Source organism: Ictalurus furcatus, chromosome 15 (assembly GCF_023375685.1).
Source record: "Ictalurus furcatus strain D&B chromosome 15, Billie_1.0, whole genome shotgun sequence".
In the NCBI taxonomy this organism is placed as follows: Eukaryota; Metazoa; Chordata; class Actinopteri; order Siluriformes; family Ictaluridae; genus Ictalurus; species Ictalurus furcatus.
The window spans coordinates 25,701,708-25,722,848 of NC_071269.1; the positions used below are offsets into that span (position 1 = coordinate 25,701,708).

At 41.0% G+C, this 21,141-nt stretch overlaps 2 protein-coding genes across 3 annotated transcripts in view; one reads left to right on the top strand and one right to left on the bottom strand.

Annotated features, from left to right (window-relative positions):
• rnf114 (ring finger protein 114) overlaps positions 1-7,833 on the bottom strand; it is a 7,945-nt gene extending 112 nt beyond the window's left edge. Inside the window, exons 1-7 of the mRNA XM_053643311.1 lie at positions 7,692-7,833; positions 7,079-7,376; positions 6,017-6,167; positions 5,348-5,454; positions 5,145-5,259; positions 4,294-4,401; positions 1-601 (exon numbers count right to left, since the gene is read on the bottom strand). The exon at positions 1-601 is cut by the window's left edge and continues 112 nt beyond it. Coding sequence (XP_053499286.1) covers positions 536-601; positions 4,294-4,401; positions 5,145-5,259; positions 5,348-5,454; positions 6,017-6,167; positions 7,079-7,221 — 690 coding nt within the window. The 5' untranslated portion in view covers positions 7,222-7,376; positions 7,692-7,833 and the 3' untranslated portion in view covers positions 1-535. The remainder of the gene's footprint in view (positions 602-4,293; positions 4,402-5,144; positions 5,260-5,347; positions 5,455-6,016; positions 6,168-7,078; positions 7,377-7,691) is intronic.
• A 546-nt stretch (positions 7,834-8,379) lies between these two features.
• Positions 8,380-20,087, top strand: spata2 (spermatogenesis associated 2). Of its 2 annotated transcripts, none has more exons than XM_053643309.1 (3): positions 8,380-8,423; positions 11,820-12,787; positions 13,913-20,087. In XM_053643309.1, the coding sequence occupies exons 2-3, from the start codon at positions 12,467-12,469 to the stop codon at positions 15,104-15,106; spliced, it is 1,515 nt and encodes a 504-aa protein (XP_053499284.1). In that variant the 5' UTR covers positions 8,380-8,423; positions 11,820-12,466; the 3' UTR covers positions 15,107-20,087. The 2 variants fall into 2 exon arrangements, with proteins under 2 accessions (XP_053499284.1, XP_053499285.1); XM_053643310.1 differs by lacking the exon at positions 8,380-8,423 and adding an exon at positions 8,449-8,470.
• The last annotated feature ends 1,054 nt before the right edge of the window (positions 20,088-21,141 follow it).

Here is a 21,141-nt window from a genome sequence, read left to right on the forward strand (position 1 = left end):
TCAGCTGTGAGATCTCTTCAAGATTATGTTTTTTTTCATTCAGATAACAATAATAATAATAATAATAATAATAATAATAATAATAATAATAATAACAACAACCTGTATGTGTTTGTAAAGAAAGAACCAGGAGTATAAAGACCTGAAAATGGAACCTGAAAAGGCACTGAAATACACTTTAAATTAAAATTAAAACCAAGGAGTAAATGCAGGATGTTTGCCAGTTTAAACGCTGCCGTGTCGTTACTCAGAATTCTCTCTACATTTCCAAACGTACTCCTCACATTGTGCATCTTGATTGTTGGAATGAATAATTATTGTGATAAAGCTGTGATCTGATTGGTTAATCTCACACACACGCGCACACACGCACACACACGCACACACACGCACGGCTTTGGTTAAACAGATTAAAACAGAAAAAGCACTTCTGATATAATAAGTGGATAAACCCTGGAGCTCAGTGATTATTCGAGTTGTGTTGTAAACCACAGACTTGACATGTTCTTCTGTCCTCCTGTTCTCCGGAGAACCCTCAGTTATCCATGAGCGAGCGCTGGATGGCCTCCTGCACCATCGCGTCCTCGTCTGCGGCGTAGTCCTGCAACACAGCGGCGACACGGAAACATTGGACAGAACAAGTCGCAATCGGAGAAGTGATAACGGTCTAATCCAGGGGTTCCCAAATGTTTCCAGGGCAAGGCCCCCCAGATGGCATTAACATTTGACCGAGGCCCCCCTTTTCCAAGAAGTCTTTAAAACACATTAAAAATACACACTTCTGAATATATCCCCCCTTTTTTATTAATAATTACATCTTACATCACATTAGGAAGTGATATTGATTGTGTGTGTGTGTGTGTGTGTGTGTGTGTGTGTGTGGTTGTCAGAGTGAGAAAGAAAAAATCATGTACTTATTTTTCACACCAAATTGCTGAGATACCCCCGAGCGCCCCCTGCTGGCCACCACTTTGAAAACCACTGGTCTAATCTACTCATGATCCAGTTACATTGGGGTTTTTTGTTTGTTTTTGTTTTTCTTTAAATAAAAAAAAAAAGATTAAAACTAGAACCTAAACGGTTCTAAGGCTTGGACTTATATTTGTACAAAAGGTTCCATGTAGAACACGGGTAGATTCATCAGCTTTCTCTGTTACATTCACTGTAGGATTAAAGTGAAGGAACCACAAAGACGGTTTGCTTTCATAGCTTCCCTACGGTTCCCCTGGGGTTCTCCATTAAAGGTTGTGTATAGAACCCTATACAGACTTTTCCCCCTCTCAGAAAGGGTTTTGAGGTAAAGAACCCATTCTACATTTTTACATCTAACGTATTTGGCTGATGGTTTTATCCACAATTGAGCTGACCATAAATTTTCCAATTAAAGAACCCTTGGAGAACCTTTTCTTCTCAAGGTAGGACAAGCACCAGGAGCCTAAAATGTTAAAATCACAGGTTCTAGATATCTCTGGTTGTCCTTTTTGCAGGAACTCTTAAAGGTTCCATGCTGAACTCTACAACAGAGTATTGCCCAATCAGAAAGGGTTCCACATAGAACTTTTTTTAAGAAGGCGAGAACCCTGCCACACACTTATCCAGTTAATAGAATATATGCTCTTTAATAAAGGGTTCTCTCAGGGTTCACTGGCTAATTACAGGTTGTTCTTTTGTGGGTTCTGCTTTCCAAAAAAAGGTTCTACTTTTTCTATGAACTCTCTGATAATGTCGTAGAACCTTTAAAGGTTCTTTCCAGAGGGAGTCACCCAGAGGGGAAAAAAGGAATAATAATAATTTTAAAAAAATCACTCCATTTTGTGGTTTTATAATTTGATATTAATTCATAAAAAGAGAATAAGAAGAAAATGAAAATCCACAAAAATTGTTTAAAGAACCAAACTTGCCAGGAAGGGAATGAATAAATAAATAAATAAATAAACAAATAAATATAATGTGCCTCCATTTTGTGATTTTATACATTTAACAAGAAAATGAAAATTGTTTAAAGATTGATCAAAAACTGTTTAAAGAACCAAAAAGTAGAGTTATTCATGACCATCTCGATCTTAAAAAAATAAAATAAAATAAATAATGTCATTCTGATACATACTTCATTAATAATGATCATTTTTACTTGATCAAAAAATAAATAAATAATTTTGGAACATCTATAAACCCAAACACACTAAAATGTCATGATCATGAAATCATTTTGCCCTGAGGGTGCACAAACTTTCGCACTCGGCCGTATCGGATTAAAGAAGGCGTTTTAACAGGAACGCGGAGCATACGGCTCTGTTCCGCGTGGTGTCGGAGAACCTCCCGGGTTCCGCAGCGGGTTCATCTCGGCGATGTTGTGGAGTAAGGGAGAACCCAGGAGCAGTGAGGTGTTTGAGGACGTGTGTGTTACTCCGGTGGCGTTTCATTCGTCTCCGTACACACCGTACGGAGGTGGCGGTGTGTGTGTAGTGCTGACGCCGCGGGTGTGTGCTGTCGCATCGCTAAATTCCACACAGACGCGCTGCTCGGAACAGACGGCGTGTTTGAATAATGCAGAGATCAGGCAGATCTGATAGAACCCACTTTCCCCAGACACGTGCACGTGACGCGTACGTGAGATCTCGTATCTGTGCTCGTGCTGTGATTGATCTATCTGCTAAAGTCAAAAAACCTGAGCGTTATTCAGTGATAAAACAGCTGTAAGGAAGAAATCACGGCGTGTGCGGTGCTGTTACAGTAAAATAATCAACTACAGGGTGGTGTGATGAGGCGGAGCCACAGTTCACACCTCCAACACGGGTTATAGTCCTGTAACAGCACGTCTCCTGTAACAGCACGTCCCGTAACCGCTTTATTCCTCTTACACCACAGCCATCGACCCACAATGATCACTCTGTTTTTAATAAACAGACACGCGCTACTTTTTATCCATTTATAGTTACATTAATGTTCGAGAAACATTACATTATAGCAGCTATAAATATTCGTTCTGTCACCAGCTTCTCTCTCTTCTCTCTTTCGAAATTAATAAACAAACAAACAAACAAACAAACAAAAGCGCAGCTTTGTTGGAACCATAGCGTTCATTCTCTGGCTAATTTTAGACAAAATGGCGGCCGACCAAACGGCGTGGTGTTAGCTGTAGCTTTAGAGCTAGTGCAGACGTTCGCATCCGTGACGGTTTACGAGAAAAGAAAGAAAAGAAAATTGCCCCGTAATTGGGTAATGTTTTGTTTCTTTTATTTTTATATTTCAAGACGTTAAAAGTGAAAATGTATAACGAAGGTAAAAATTATTTAAAGAATTTTTTTTTTTTAAAGCACCAACTTCTCCCCCCACCATAACTGTCTCCAGACACGTCAGAAAACAAACAAACAAATAAATAAATAAATAGATAGATAGATAGATAGATAATATATATTAATTAAATATTGCCATTTCAATTCTCCTTTACATTTTCCTTTGATATTTTTCACTTGATTTGATAAAAAGCGTTCGTGAAGAAAGATTTCTAAAAACAAAACACTAAATACTGCAAATAAAACAGATTTTATTTTGTACTTTTACCGTTTTATATTAATCTATAAACAGAATTCCAAGAAGTTTTTCCCGATAGATAGATGAAGATGTACGATAGAAAGAAAGAAATAAAAGTCATTTAGATTTGTTTATACTTTTTTTTTTTAATTACAAAAAGTATTTTATAATTTTTATATTAACCTAAAATAACCTGATTACAAGAATTTAAAGATAAAAACCCATAAAAACGGGCAACAATCCTCAAATAAATAATTTGAAGAAAGCCGTCTCAGTGTCCAAACACGTCAGTAGGAGTAAAAATAAATAAACCAAAAAACAATAAATAAATAAATTAATTAATTAATTAAATAAATTTCTTTGACGCCTTTATTTTTTGCCCTCAACCACGTCAGATTAAAGAAGGAATTTCAGCATTACAGGGCGTGTGGGAACACAATGCACACGACTTATCTAGATAAACTCATAAATAAATAAAAACAAAACAAAACAAAGAAACAAACGCAAACATACACTTATTTTTTTTTCGAATTCTTCCCATTATTTCTTTAAACTATAAACCCTGATGTTATCAGTAGAAACTAAAGATGAAAATAAAAGCACACGTCACTGAGTCACATCACTGAATCAAAACAAACCTGCTGCGGTGACCAACTTCCTGCTTTGGGGAATTCAGATCAACCTGTCTGTTCTGTGTGTGTGTGTGTGTGTGTGTGTGTGCGTGTGTGTGTGAGAGAGAGAGAGAGAGAGAACACTCACCACAAACGTGTCGTAGGAGAAGGTATGTCTTATCCGGAGATGCTGAAAGAAGTCTGAACTCTTGTAGGACGGATCTCCCCACGGCATGGAGGCGCAGATGGGACACACCTGCGTGGACACGGACGCAGAAACGTCAGCACCGCGTCCTCGGACCCGTCTTTTCACATTCCGATTTTCTAATTCTATGCGAATAAATGATGACCCACAAATAAAGCCACAAATCCAAACGACTGGATCAAACGGTTCCTCGGATCGATCCTACGGCGCTTGTGTTCCCATGTTTCTTTAATTCCACTCTCGCAGCTTTATTTAACGGTCGAAAGAACATCGTCTCCTGTCCTATACCACCTCACGCTCGCGTTAAACGTGTACAGAGATGTCACGGAGAAAAATAAAGCTGGGAAGGAAGTAGCGGAGATCGTTGGTTCATCTGGCGAATATACGTAGCTAGTACAGATACGACAAAGCCAGTACAAACCCGAGCGAGTAACACGTAACATGTATATATAGGCCACGCCCACAAGCCACATACTAGAGAGAACATGTGCTCAATTTTACACGGTTAACAAATACGAGAAGCCACCAGTTAGCACGCGTGCTGCGTGACTAAATCTTCACACACTCGTCCACTCAAAGGACATTGAGAGTTATGGGCACAAAAAAATAAATAAATAAATAATCACTAGAATCTATCTTCTAACGATTCATACAGCGTCTTTACGCTTTAGGCCACACCCCATACCTGAGTCTGATGACGGTGCAGAGGAAGAAAGAAAGGGGAGCTACGACTTCTTTTCATTCCAAAATTCAGTTTCCCCCCGTACACAGTATAACCTGGGAACAGAGCTCACCACTTGGCGTGGGTCACGGGCATGCTGGGACTTGCAGTGCTCCACCAGGCCGTCCTGGTCGAGGTTGGGGCAGTCGCAGTAGGGGCAGGTGAAGGTGTAGCGGTTAGGCACAGAGCTGAGGAAGCAGAGCAGGAAACAGGATCAGGTTATTAAACATGGAGTGTGTTCTAATCCTGTAAATCAGCACACGCTCCGGATCTCACCGGATTGCGTCAGGCTGAGGGTGAGTGATGTTCTTCAGCCCTTCCTGGATGTAGTCCTGATATTTAGAGCAGCTTCCCATGTGCTCCCTCATCTCCGACAGCACGATCTAGAACAGGGACGAGAGAGATCGTTACGGCCGGACATACGTTTAATAATATTTAATAATGTTTCATTTATTGCGTTGCAGTGTGTAGTGTTTAGTTACATTACAGTCTTTTGTTGTTGTTGTTATTGTGTTAGTGTTTAATAAGGCATATTTATGTTACAGTGTTTAGTTATTGTGTTACAATAACGATAACTTTGTCGATGTCCGAATATTTATGGACCTGAGCGACACAAGCCGTCTGATTCAAGACACAAAATTACATTTTGTACAATTCCCTTCGCATCCTACACAAAGTGTAATATAAAGGCGCTAAACGCCCTAACCAGTGCACGCAAACCTCGCTGCGTGTTGTGTGGAGTTAAAGTATTGGCACCCTGGCAACTTCATCAGGTCTTGCGCTTACTACTTCAGTCTATCAAAGGCCAAGTTTTATTTTTAAATCTTCATTTTAGTAGCGTTTTACTTCTTGTATCTTTCAAGTCAGCACGTGAGGACCTTCAGAGAGACTCCTCAGTCTTTCACGGGTAGATTTACGTGATGTCAAAGTGACACACACACGTACCTGTTGCCCACAGCCCTTGCACGGTTTGTCTGTTTTGTGGATTAAAGCCTCCAGATCGAAGGCTTTTCCCCATTTGTCCAAGGCGGCTCTGCACACAGCGCACACGGGCTTCTTGGGTCGCAAACACTCCTGAAGGCATCTGTTGCAGAATCTGCTCTTAAAACACAACTAGGAATTATGGTTAGAAATGATTCTGACATCACTAGAGCTACGCTGTGTGTTCATGTCACGTACACATAAACTTAAGTAAAGAAAATCTAAAGGGTTAACATTGTGTAATATCAAAAAATGAAGAATATTAGCAAATAATGTTATTAAAATTGGAAATCTTCAGATAGACTGGCTGACTTTGACATGTTATACACTTCATTGATCGAAAAATTGAGAATACTATATATATATATATATATATATATATATATATATATATATATATATATAAAAGTGAGAGAGCGAGAGAGAGAAATAATGTCTAAGGACTGCACCTCCCAGCATCCTTTTCTCCAGGGAGGCCACTACCTCACTTCAAGGAAAACAAAACTGAAAGTGTTTTTCTTTTAATCTAAATGCCAACCTTATTTCTAACCAAGAAACGCTACCTGATTTAGGATCAAAACAAAGTGTATTCATTAAATAAAATCTCTCACAATCTCTGATCACATCTCACTTAGCAAGATTAAACTGGGGAAAATTTACAGGGACAAACAACTTCGGAGTCGACCCTGGAACCGATTCCAAGAACTGTGAATCGACTCCGCAAAATAATCATAATTTTAAATGACGACGGCGACGACTTTTAATAAAAGATGATCTTGTAAACGCAATTACGTAAAAACAAAACGCAAAGCATGAAAACTATCCACCGCATTACGTCTGTGACGGGAAGGACAGCGCGGAATAATCGAATCCAAAATTGAAGCTTTGGATTCGAATCGTCGGAGTCGACTCCTTGATCCAAAGTCTTAGTCATGGAAGAATCGACTCTGTTTACAGCTGACTCACAGACTTAACAGTGGTATAATAGCAAAACACAAACTAAAGAGGGTTTAGATTCAGACTTACGCGTGTCCACACTCTGTGATCATCGGTGACTCAAATATTTCGAGACATACCGGGCAAACAAAGTCGGTTAAGTCCTTATCTCCACCACCACCGAGGCTTTTAGCAGCTCGCTGAGTTCCACTAAAGCTGCCGAGCATCGACATGATGTCCTTATGAGAGAAAGAGATATGTGTATGGGTGGGTGTGTGTGTGTGTGTGTGTGTGTGTGTGTGTGAATGTGAGAGGAGATCTTAACAGCCAGAAAGAGAAAGTGTGAGAGAGTGTTTGCGAGGCGTCTTTCCCTCCTCCCACCCTGAACCTATAAAAAAAAATCAAACGTGTCATTATTTATTCAAGTTGTTGTTTGTTTGTTTGTTTTTTTTTTACTTAAATGATTAAAACAACTCGAGAGACTTTTATCTCGTGCACAAACTAGCTTTCACCACCTAACAAGGATAAATTACTAGCCAACGTTACTGAAACAAGCTAAATATAACAACAACAACACGGTTATCGCAGTAAAACAGACTGGAAAATGTCATAACCTAATTGTAACAACATCCAAAGTATAGTTTGAAGACGTGTTAATAAGTAAAAGTATACAAAACATAACGAGTTAGCCGAACTAGCTCACCTGATCAACGAAGCACGAAGTTGACAATTCTCTTCCTGTTTGGTGACGTTGCGCTTAGATAGCCTATTGGGTCAGCCATCTTGGGAAGGGACACGTCAAGGGTGGGGCCATGTTGGAAAGGGCGATTTTAATAGGTGGGCTCAATTCATTGGGTTCAATTGAATTAGATTTTTTTTTTCCGCATCGCTTTGCAGTATTTCGGTGTAACAATCACCAACACCTCTAAACAAGAGAGCAAAGAATTACTTTTCAATGCTAATTGAAAATCTGACAATCTGTGTATTTCATTCATATTTCATGAAGCACTTCGTGCAGGAGTATTATTGGTGATTTCTGTTACACGAAATAAAATAGAACAATCTTGTGTCTTCTCTGTTGTCGTTACTCGTTTTAAGATATTCTTGTGGTTATTTTAAACTGTAGTAATTGTACAGGTGTGAATAGCAGTTAAACACTACTCCTCTGCTTGCATTTTCATGAATTAATCGAAATCAACTGGAATAATATACAGATTATATTGAATTACATTTACATAACCTGCAACGCGAATAGGCACATTTCGTGAAAATCGGTCGAGTAGGTTATAACCTGTCCCTTTCCAAAATGGCGGGTGCGTTGACGTACCTCAATAGTGTGTGATCAATAGTTCGCGCATGCGCAAACGGTAATAGGGAGCTTCGAGCGCATGCGCAGTTATGTACAGGGGGGGGGTTTTCCGTCGGAACGTTAAAGGTAAGCGCTTCGTATCATGTTGATGGCGTCTAAAAAAATAACACAAGGTCCGTATTTTTAAGGGTAATGTGGAACTGTACTTTAAGCTAATGCTTGTTGAAAACTTGTTTGTATAAATCCTTTAACCGACTAAATCGACCGTTGCTTAATCACAGCGTTTAAGAGAGGATGCTTTAGCTGGCTAGTTTGCTTCACTGCTAAGAAGCTAACAAGCTACTGAGTTGGGCGTCTCTAAAGCGTTCGTTTTTTCCCCCTATCCGAATTACGGCTAGCCCCGCCTACTGCGCAACGATTGGCTAAGTGTAAATCCTTCTTGAACGGCTTAGTGATGTATTAGCCAATCAGGATACAGAAGGCGGGATATCTAGGTGTCAATCTTTTCGGAATACGGGTGAAGAGAAAAATCACGCTGACGCGAAGGGGGCCTGATATTGCGGAGCTAAGCTAGTTAGCTTGCTGCATCACAAAACAGCTTAGAAAAAACAAACTAAAATATATCGAGGAATGAAAATATAAACAGAGCAAAAAAAAACTTAAACACGGAGTCAAACGGTACGGGATTGAGTTTTGATGCTAATCATATAATAATATGCTAATGCTTTAATCAGTAATGCTAATATTATTTTACAGCCACAGGAAGATTACCGGGTTTCGGTTTCACGCCATGTTTTAGGTTTATTTTTAAAAGATATATTAAAATTGGTTTGCTCTGACACAAATACACCTGACTGTAAAGAATAAACATGATGTTTATGAGGATATAAAAGCAGCAGCGGAGAGAATGAGGCAGAAATAAATGTGAGAAATGGAGCTGTAATGATGTCAATCACTGCAATGGCCGTCTGTTAATAAGCCTCTGTAGTCGTGTTGGGTTTAATAGGCGAAAAAATAACAATAATTCAAGCTTTCCTGGAGAAAAACATTCAAAATAATCCTTCTGTAGCAGGGGTTACGGGATAAATGTGTGTGAGACGACTGTGTGGAGAAAAGTTGAACAAAATCCATCTGCATGTCATTATAAATATCTTATGAACATAAATATCAAGTCATTATTTTTATAAAATCGCTCACATTTTATTAAAAAAAAATACTGTGGCAATAAAGATGCAAAAATAAGACAACCTACAAGATTTGTTCCCGTCCATGGAGCGAAAATCTGAGCCATAAGACAAGATCGTATTGTATGATAAATTACATAACATTACACTTTTTTTTTTATTTTGATAATTTATGTATATTCTTTAGGATATTTTTTTATAAATGTTTTAAAAGATTATTTTTAGGCAATATAAAAAATCATCAAATATCATCATATATAATAAATACAAAAAATAAAACCCAAGCTCTAGGTTGCAAATTTTATTTAAAAAAAAAAAAAAAAAAGAGCAAGAGAGAAATTATTTTTTAAAAAATTTAAAGGGAAAATGAATTATAAACAAAATGGAAAAATAATGACTTAATCTTTAAGATCTTTAAAATATTTTAAATAATTTTTTAAAGGTTATTTTAAATGAAAAACAATTAACTTAGTCGTTAAGATTGTAAAATGTTACATTTTTTACTGATTTTATTTCAATTTCTATCATGGTTTTTTTTTTTTTTTCATAGACATTATATAATTATATATATCATTAAACAAGAAATCTAGAAAATAAAAACTAAAGCCTTATGTCCAGGATTCAAACTGAATAAAGCAATCGAGTGAGAAAGGGAAATAATTTATATTTACTTCTTTTTACTTTTATTTATTTTTTTAAAAAAGTCAACTTTGCAGACTGATTGGAAGCAGCCGACTTGCACTTAATTTTTTTTTTAATTGAAAATATTTTTTTTAAATAGAAGATTTTTCTTATTTTTTCCTCAGTTTCTGAGATTTATTTATTTTATAAATATATTTGAGAACTAGAAATGATTTTTAAAAAACTTATTTTCAGTGACAATATATACACCATCAAGCTAGAAAATTAGAGAAAAATAAATAAAGCTCCAGGAAACACATCAGAAAAGAGGCGAGTGTTAAAAATGGACAAAATTGAGAGAGATCTTATGTAATAGTATATAATGATCAGGGCCCGAGCGCCAGCGGTCCAAGGCACCTATAGTTTATTATTATTATTATTATTATTATTATAATGGATAGGGTGTCTGTGGCAGCCCATAGAAGCGTGTGGTAAAAAGTTGTGAAGTTTGGCACACAGCTTCAGGATACATTCGGCTACAACCACGCCAAATCTGGGCACCAAGCTTCCTAAGCTCTAGCACCACCAACAGGTCAAAATTTGGCCAAATTTTAAAGTACTTTTATGGCCATGACCTTTGAACCGTGCGGTTGACGTTTCAGTGCCAGGCGTCCCTAGATTCCTTGGATCGTGCTGAGTTCAGTGGACATCAATCACGTCAATTTCCACCTAATTAGATTTTTGGCCATCTCGGATCTTGTTAAAAACCGTTGTTGTTTTTTTTTTCGCAACTCCTACAAATTTTGTCCAAAATTCACCAAATATGGCTCTTAACATCTTCAGACCGATCCGCACAAAAGTTATGGGACAGATTTTTTATTTTCGAAACTGTTCGCTTGTAATATTCCAAAAAAAACTGCCGATGAAGACGGCAATCAGGAAGTGACGCTGTGCGTCGTTAACGACTTTACGCGTTGTCAGGAAACTTGGTACATGTCTTCAGGACTATTACCCGAGGCTACACGACAAATTTCGTGACAGTGCCACCTATAGGTCAAAAGATACAATGCAATGTAATGTTTTCACTGCTCCTCCTACAAATGACACACATGCTGCTGTAATTTATTTTGCTTTCTTTACGCTCCACAGCAGAACTAAACGATACGGAGAGATGACTTCATTTTTATTATAAACCCTTTATTCTTTGTTTGAGCAATTAGAAACTCCAGAAGCAGCTGCGTTCATGTGAAAAATTCTCTAAATGTTATTTTAGCTTTCATTTTTATGAATGTAAAATATTTTTACAGTTTTTAAAATTTTTATCAAATATTCTTCTTGCTTTTCTCACATTATTCCTTAATGATTTATTATTATTATTATTATTATTATTATTATTATTATTATTACCACCACTACTACTCCTCATTAATTTTATTTAAATTATTATCCTTATCTATTATTTATGGTTTATTGGGGTTATAATTTTCTTGTGAAGCTCCTTGAGCTACTGTTTATTTATTTAATGAATTACTTAGTTATTAACATTTTATTTTATAATTATTTAAGGAATATTTATAAAAAAATTAGCATATACGTAAAGAAAAAAAAAAGTGTGTATCAGCTGTAAAAGTGTCAGTCCTGAGAGGCTGCAGCCGACTTCTCTTCTTCCTTCACTAACAGCTTTTTTCTTTTCTTTTTTTCTTTCTTTTTTTCCCAGCCGTCAATCTTCTGACACACACACACAAAGAACGCTGACCTGGAACATACGGCAACTGGAAGAACTTCAGAGGAACCCTCCGAGGACTTTACACTCGGTCCTTCACCCACTTCCTGTTCCGCTTCCTTCAGGGAATTTTACTTAACGAGGCCTCGAGAGACGGCGAGCGGCGCAGACGTGAAACGTGAACTCCAGGCAAAGCGGCAGGACGGAATAAACCTCATCGCTTTGTTCGGAGAAATTGAACAACTCTTTTTTTTTTAAATAAAGGGACGCGCAGGAAGTAAGGAAGGAGGTTTAGTGTAGAACGATGACAGCGATGTAGTCTGCTCCGTATTTACGTAAATGCTACGTGTTTGTTTTGCCGTGATTAAACGCTAGGCGTGTGAGTGAACAATGGCGAAAACGCGCAAGCAGGATATTATGAAATCCTACGGAGCTACTTCCTGTCCGACTCCCTCGCGTGTCTTCTTACGATTTTAACCGGCGTATGTGCGAGCTTAGTATCTGTCTGACATGCACAGATGGGACGCTTTGTCGTGTTCGTTTGCCGTCCCAGTGGAACTGAACCTTCACCTGACCTCTTAGCCAATCCGAGTAAGGGCTCATGAATATGCATAAGTGCGTGTGAAACCCGCAGCCCAGCAATGGATGGCAAGCTTCGAGACGATTTGTTCCGGAGGTACACGGCGTTCCTGGAGAAGCGGCTGGAAGAAGGAGTGGGCGGAGCTCAGGGAAACGCCAGGGAGGAAGCCTTGGTCTCCACGGCGACCGCCCTGCTAGGGGCGTGCGAGGCGGAGGCGGGGCAGCGGTTTCGCACGATCCGCTTCTACGACATCGTCGAGAATTCGCTAAGAGCGCTGAGGGGAGCGAACCTGCACGCGCTGGAGAGCGCCTTCGCCACACTGGAGACCATCTGCACCAACCTGCTGCTCTTCCCCTGGAAGAAAGAGTTCCGCTGCATTAAGGTGTGTGTGTGTGTGTGTGTGTGTGTGGTTTAATAATGCAGTTCAGGATTTTAAATGTGGTTCATTCTTCTTAAACAGCAATTTACACAATAAAAACATTTTTATTTATTATTTAATAAAGAACATGTCACTTTTTATCCATTTATAGTTACATCATAGTTCCTGTTCTCGCTTGCGTTACAGCTGCTACCTCTCTCTCTCTCTCTCACTCTCTTTCTCGCTCTCTCTTTTCTCTTTCTTTCTCTCTCTTGCTCTTTCTCGCTCTCTCTCTCTCGCTCTCTTTTCTTTCTCTCTTGCTCTTTCTCTCTCTCTTTTGCTCTCTTTTCTCTTTCTCTCTCTCTCTCTTGCTCTTTCTCGCTCTCTCTCTCTCGCTCTCTCTTTTCTTTCTCTCTTGCTCTTTCTCTCTCTCTCTTTTGCTCTCTCTTTTCTTTCTCTCTCTCTCTTGCTCTTTCTCTCTCTCTCTCTTTCTCGCTCTCTCTTTTCTCTTTCTCTCTCGCTCTTGCTCTCTCTCTTGCTCTTTCTCTTTCTCTCTCTTTCTCTCTCTTTCTTGCGCTCTTTCTCTCTTGCTCTTTCTCTCACTCTCTTTCTTTCTCACTCTCTCCCTCTTTCTCTCAGTTCGTTGTTGTCATGTTACTGAGAAAGCGTAACCCTTTAAAGTTGCAGCTTTACCCCTGACACTGGAGACTCCTTCCATAGATTTTTATATAAACAGAAAATTCTAATGATTGCGTTTAGTTTTCTTTTTTTTCTTCTTCTTCTTCTTCTTTTTTTTTTTAAATAATTAAAAAATTTGGTGAGGTTAGACGTCAGTCAGTCGCCTTCGTAAGACGTTCCGTTTCTGAAATCCGATTGGCCGAGCTGCGTCGATTCTAAATTCTCTGTAAATCCGTAACGCTTAAGTCATCGTTCTGTTCAGGGGATACGATCGGTTTTGTCGCTTAGCAACAGATTACGATGTGTGGAGGATGAATGGTTGATTGCGAATGTTATTAAGTTGTGTGTTGAACATCATAGTGTGATTTAATGATATTGTTCCGTTGGCGTTTTATAAACACGGTAAGCCACGAGATGGCGTGTGTCGGAGTGATTACCGAGATGGACTGACGGCGTGTGTTTTTCTCTCAGACTTTCACCGGGCCGTACGTCTACCAGCTCCAGTCGGCCATCTGCGACTCCGACCTGCGCGCCGTCCTGCGCTCCATGGGCTACTCTCGGGAGCAGGATCTGCAGTACGTGGTGAGAGATCAGCACTCCGGCGCCCATCACCTCCGCCAGCTGGCGTTCGAGCTGCTCCTGGCGCAGGCCGAGTGCCGCCTTCTGAGGGAGCGCGGAGGGGGCGTGGCCGAGCTGGAGGCTGTGGAGGCGCGCAGGAGCTCCGGCGATGACGTCACGCGCTTATCGGCGCGCCAGTCCGACCCCGACCGTGTCCACCTGAGGCGCAGCGGGCGCCCTTCCAAATCCGTAGACGTGACGGACAGCGCCGGTCACTGGCACCAAGCCAACAAACCCGTCCTCAAAACCTCGCTCAGCCTCCGCAAAGAACCGCTATTCGTCGACGCCGAAGAGGACCTGAAAGACGAGATAATCCGCCCTGTCGGAGATTATTACCCCTCTCAGCCGTCCGAGCCGTACCCGTACCACCTCTCCTCTCTAGACGAGATCGATCTGTACACGGAGCGCGGGATGAGCGGCCGCCACACGCCTTCCAGGACGCCCAGCAGGGAATCCTGGGAATCCTGGGCGCCGAAGAGTCATGGATTAAAGTGTCAGGGTTGCGGGTTGAGCTCGCCGACGCTCTCTTCCTGCCAGAGGTGCGACGCCATCCTCTGCCCGACGTGCCACGGCTCGGACCCGGCTCCCTGCTGCGGCTTTCCGGACTTCCCGAAAAACTCCTCGCGCCCTCTGGACGGCTACGTCCCGGTCAAGGAGAAGCTTTCGGTTTACTCCAGCTCGCACCCACACACCCATACTCACGCTCACACACACACTCTGACACACACGCACCCGCTCTCACACTCGCATTCCCACTCGCCTCTTCTGGACAAGCCCATGATCGGCACCAAGCTGTTCCCAAGCAAGCCGGCATCGGCGGCGGTGGCGTCCGCGTCCGTGTCCGGCGCAGGAGGATCGCGCTGCGGCTTCTGTAACAAACCGGGAGCCTCGCACACGTGCGTCAACTGTTCCAAGGTGTCGTGCGACCCGTGTATGAGCCTGTACATGGGAGACGTGTGCACGCGCAAGAGTCTGCACCATAATTTCGTACCCAACCACCAGCTCAACTACAAATCCAGCACCATTTCTCATCTGGTGTATCGATAAACAACCCATCTCTACATTTCTCTTCTTCTTCTTCTTCTTCTCTGTTTATCCTTCACCGTTTCGGGTTTGTTTCTCCGTCCCCTCATCGTCCGGTCACGTGATCTTCTCGTTCTTCCCTTACTCCTTTTACTCCTTTACTCTCCTGCCTTGACTTTCTTGATTGTAGAGAGAGCGAAGAACAAAGTGGACGCCCGGGGGGGGAAGAAGAAAAAAAAAAACACACCCCGACCGGACAATGACATATGCAACGGACGTCGTGGAAAACGCAAAAGAACAACAAATCTCCTCGCTCTGGAAACGAAGAAGAAGCTTGAACAAACCCGGACAAAGGGAACACACACACACACACACACACACACGATAAAAAAATAAAACACTGGAAATAATTCAGTAGTATATATTTTGAATCTTAATTCTATAGCTCTATGTGAGACTCTGGAACGGTTCCGCCGTCGTCAAACGTCGGGTTCAGATGAGAAAATATTTTCACGTGTCCCATGAAGCTGTCCAAAATGCTGCTGTGAAATAAATCAGGTGGAGAAAGTTGACGGCCCGATCACATTGATTGTGTTGGAGTGGAGCTGGAACGCAAGCTTTCTTTCTTTCTTTCTTTCTTTCTTTCTATTTATTTCTTTTTAAAGCTGTGTGCGCTAGTACGATAGCTGATATAAAGCTTTTCTGCCGTTTAGGGCTGGGCGATAAGGACTCTACCACCACACCGCCGATATTTCGGGACGTTTCTATACGTTACGCACACGATATATCGTTCTGAGGTTGCATTTAAAAAAATCAACGTTAATTTTAACGATGCGTCTTAATTGATTATCGGCTACAAAAAAAAAAAAAAAAACACAGAGAAACTTTTTTCTTCTTCTTTCCATCGGTACAAATAAAACCCACCTTTTTAATATTTTACCGTTTTAAAATTTCAGACTAGAGACGATAGACGCGATATCACTTTTTCTGTTTTACTTCCCAGTTAAAACCGTTTTACATTCTATATGTAATAAATATCATTAAAAAAAAAAAATTCAATCAATCCTAACAGAAGGAAAACAAATCACGTCATGTTTCCTTATACGGTCGTACGTAACTTCTGACGTGACGCCAAAAAGAAGCAACAGACGACACGCACGAGGTTACTTATTAAATATAACCTAAATGCCACTACGGTGAAAACGCGATGGATAAACCGATCGGGAAAATAACCGCCCGAGCGTTTAAAAGTCTCGGGTTCTGATTTTATTTACACGCGGAGACTAAATCAGTGTGATCGGGGCGCGGCTCCTCTCCGACAAGCTCTCGACCGTACACTCTTCTCGCGTCTCTTTCGTTAACGCGGCCGCGCAGCGGATACCGGACGCCGGTTTAGAGTCTCTGCGCGTTTCTTTAACACACTTCCTCCTTCTGTTTTTTTTCTCGTTTGTTTGTGTTTTCTTCATAATAATAATCGTACACTAATACTGCGTTCACATGTCCACGGATCGATCGGAGACCTCCGGGATCTCCGGTCAGAAGCTTCGTTGTTGAGATGTTTTACTTGTTTATGTAGTTTTTTTTCTTTCTTTCTTCTGAAACGTCTTTAAATAAATAAATAAATAAATAAATAAATAAATAAAAGACCAAAAATGAGCAAACTATCCGGATATAACAAGACGTCGAAGTCTACGATACACAATGTGGAAATCTTTTTTTTTTTTTTTTTTAACAATTCACTACGAACATTCCGACCGTCTGCTTCAAATCAGAGCTTGTAATTATTATAAAAATGACCAAAGTACTGGCGATATTTCAAAAAAAAAAATAATAAAGTATTGCTGTATCGATTATCGTGATGTACCGATATATCATCGTATCGCCCAGCTCTAGACTGCACTGTAGGAGCGTGTTAAGGAGCGCACGTTAAATACCCGATTTAAAAAAAATAAAGCGTGAACCCACGTCTTATTTTCTTTAAAGTACGTTAACTCCTTTTTAAGTCCAAAAGAACGCTCTGTTTCCCCCAGACAACGATTATTATTCCGATCCGTTCCTTCCGAACCGTTAACGTGTGAACGCGGCATTACGGACGTCAGGGAGTCCGTCTGCGACCCGAACAGAGTGTTCGTCCGACGCCCCGGCGAGGTTCTGTAAATATTTCTCACCGGCTCAACTAGCAAAGCTAATTGTTTATTTCGAATCGTCTTTAAGATGCGCTTCCGTCATTCGGTTTCCGTCTCCGGTACACGACACTGCTCGTACCGTACGGGTTTATTCTTTAAAAATGGACTGCATTTATTTCTTTATCGATTATGCGGTCGGTTAAAAGGACGACTCCGGAAATCACTCCAGCATGAGCTACATGGTTTTTTTTGTTTGTTTGTTTGTTTGTTTGTTTTTGTTTGGAAGAAGCTAATTAACGCGAATCAATCGGCTCTCGCTCGACCTTACACCCCTGTGTGTGTCGTAAACGTGTAGGTTTACATGTAAAGAAAAACCAAGTGAACAGACGTGAACAACCACCAGCCCAAATCCCGCAAATCGCGCAATGTGAACACAAAGAGCCGAACAACAACACGTGACTGTTGATATATTGTGAAAAAGACACTTGATTGTGAGCAGTTCATCCCAAAGTGTTGCTCTGTTGAATTAATATTCATTTATTTTTAAAAACGTTACAAATAAAATCATTGCTTCTAACGAGTTATTATCTCTTGAACTCATTCTGTCTTTCGCCTCGATTGTAGCCGATCGGCCAGGGCTGAATTCTTGCCAGCAGCGTCCAGGTCAGCGTCGCGCGAAGCCGACGTGATATTAATGACGTACACAAAATGGCTGCCACACATGTACAAAATGGCCGCCGGACGTATCCTGCTCTCACTTCGTCAGGAATCGCCGATACACTAAAGTAAACAGTACGATTCGACGTGTCGGTTTAATGCCTCCTACGGTGTTGTTCAAGCTACCGCTGTGTTTGAAAGATCGACGTTAAAGTCGCCTCTTTCGCCGCCGCTACGTTCGCCGTTGACGCACAAGATCAGCAGTCTGAGCCACCGAACGCCTAGACAAAGCCGATCGTAGGATTATTTTTACGCACGGATTAACGACGCGGTCCGTTTCTCCGTGCGGCGGAACAGTCATCCGGCGTCCGCTCGGAGGAACACGAGGAAAGCGCTACCCGCCCTCTTCCGCATACACTCGCTCACGGGTGCTCTGATCGGCTAGCGTCACCGCGATCGATCGACACCGACGCCCAAACTCCCCCCCCATTTCAGCCCCGTTTTATCCATTCGAGTGAAGACGGACGGGACATCAGCTTCGCTGATCACGCGCGTAGATCTTCTCTAGATGTTTCTCAAGTTGCAGAGGCCCGCCACACAAACGTGACCTTCCTCAGGGCATCCGTGTTATTCCGAGCAGAAGAACGTGTGGAGATTAGAACGTTGGTGGAAGAGATAGATTATCCGTTAGCCGCGTTAACCTCAGAACTCCAGCACCAACGTTCATGGACCGATCACGCCGGTTCTAAGGTTTCTCGTTGTTGAAGAATTGAAGAGAACCTTCCACGCGTCACGCCACCGACCAGTTTAACGATGATTACCGGGTCAACCCGAGACGTATTTATTCTTGTTTTATCTCATCCACGCCGAGTCTTAACGGATTACTACTTAACGAGCGCGTGGTTTAATTCCGATCGGCGGCCATGATGGATTCACCAGCACCGGTGTTCCTATCTTTCCTTCTTTCTTTCCTTCTTTCCCACACGCCATCTCATTCGTGCTGCCATTTTGGAAGTGAAAAGTGAATCTCCAACTGAGTTTGTATTAACGAAGCTACAGCATTAAAATGATGACAAACGGTCTTCTGATTTTTATTTATTTATTTATTTATTTATTTATTTATTTTGATGTTCACGTTTCAGCTGGGTTTAATAGCTAAACATCTCCGCTCAAACATCGTTGGCCAATCTAGCACTGGAACGATGCTTGGGTTTGTCTCTCTAGCGGAAGCAAAAAAAAATCCCTTAAAGGTTCTACGTAGAACCGGACGGTACTACGGGGGAATTCTCTTTCAGAAACATCGGAAGAACCCGTGAGGGACCGAACCCGTGTGAGACCTATCCGAAGGTCTGCCTTAATCGCGGGGAGGAATTCCTACGACGCAAAATTGTCGTGATAACAAAACATGTCGTAAAACTTTAAGAGACGAGCCTCAAACGGCGATTTGAGCGTCACGTGAGAATCGAATATCGGGACGCGTGTCACTAGGACACGTGTAGGTGAGGAGGACGTGACGTGATGATCTGTGTTTCCCTCACATCCTCTTTTCTTTCGGTTCTCTGTCTGTTTCTGCTCTGCGGATGTTCCTCACGCACGCACACACACGCACGCACACACACGCACGCACACACACACGCACACACACGCACACACACACACACTCACACACACACACACACACAAAGAGATTTCATGTTTGTGTTACTGTAATAATGAACCCGAGGCGTGTAGAAAGAACTTCAAATGTTTGTTGGTGAAAATATGGATCTATATGAATCTAAATATATAAATAAATAAATATATATATATATATAAAGTATATAAATGATTAAAAAAAAAAAAGCGATGATTTTATAAAATAATTCCAAAAATAAAATTCTGTCCAAAAAAAAAATCCGACCTCATTTCCTGTTTCAGAATTTTGTTTTTCGGCTGTTTGTAATGAAATGTCATTTTGGTAACTAGAACCTTTACTGGTTCTACTCAGAACCCTTGTAAACGACCGAGTGTTTACGTATCAGAACGTGCTTACGTAACGAGTAAAACCTTTCTAGGAACCGAGAACCCTTTCTCCTCGGAGACAACGATTCACTCGGGTACTACAATACCTCAGTATGCTTTGGAAAGGGTCCTGGTTTGGAACACTTTGTGAAAGGGGAACACATAGAACCTTTAATAGTTCTGAAAAAAAGGGGACAAGCGAAGAACCGTTAAGGGTTCTAGATTTGACCCTTGTTTCTTCTAAGAATGTTCTGACTCAAGTGCTTTCCACCTCACGGTTCATGTTCTTCGGTGGTGCCCCAGGAGGAACCCTTAAAGGTTTCTCCTGGTAGTAATATTTGGTAATAAAAATATATTGGTTCTGCTTAGAGCCCTACGACTGAGTGCTTTCATATCAGAAAGGGTTCCGAGTTAAACCCTTCTAAGAAGGCTTAAGAAGAACCCTTTTTTCTAAGTGTCCGACTCCTCCACTAGGCTTCTAGAATACTTAGGATACTTGAGTATGCGTTCTTTGAAACGCGTTCCTCAATGGGTGTAGTTTGGAACCCTTTATGAAAACGGAACACTATATTTCAGTTCTTCCAAGGGGACAACGAAAGAACCATTAAGGGTTTCTAGATTTGTCCTTTTGTTCTTCTAGGTATGGAGTCCCTCAAGTACTTTCCACCTCTAGAAATTTGGAATGTAAAACTACTCCCTTAAGGGTTCTTTGATTGTTCCTCTGGAGGAACCCTTAAAGGTTCTATGTAGAACTGTACAACGAAGATTTTTCCTGTTGTAAGGGTGCACTTAAAACCCCAGAGGTGGTAAATTCTCCAGTTATTACACTCTTAGCAAAAAAAGATCCATTCTCAAGCCTCTATGGGTTCTGCTGGGGGTTCTACCCCTACAACAGTGTTGTAAAGGGTTCCCTAATTTCTCCATCTGGGGATTAATAAAGCCTTATCTTATCTTATCTTAATTAGAGCACTTTTAGGAAGATAAGAAAAATAAATAATCCTTAAATATCCAGTGAAACCTTAAAGATCCCTTCATGAATCTTTTTGATGATAGGAAAAATGATCAAATCTAGAACCCCTAATGGTTCCTCTTGGAATCCCCTTAAAGGTTCTCTGTGGAACCCTAAAACAGATTGTTTCCCTATCATTGAAACTTTCGATCTATAACACCCCTTAACTATACCAGGAACCTTTTAAAGAGGTGTATACACTCTTGTGGGTCTACTCTACACTCTCAAAATACGGGTTCTGTTAAGGTTCTTACCTTCTAAAGGGG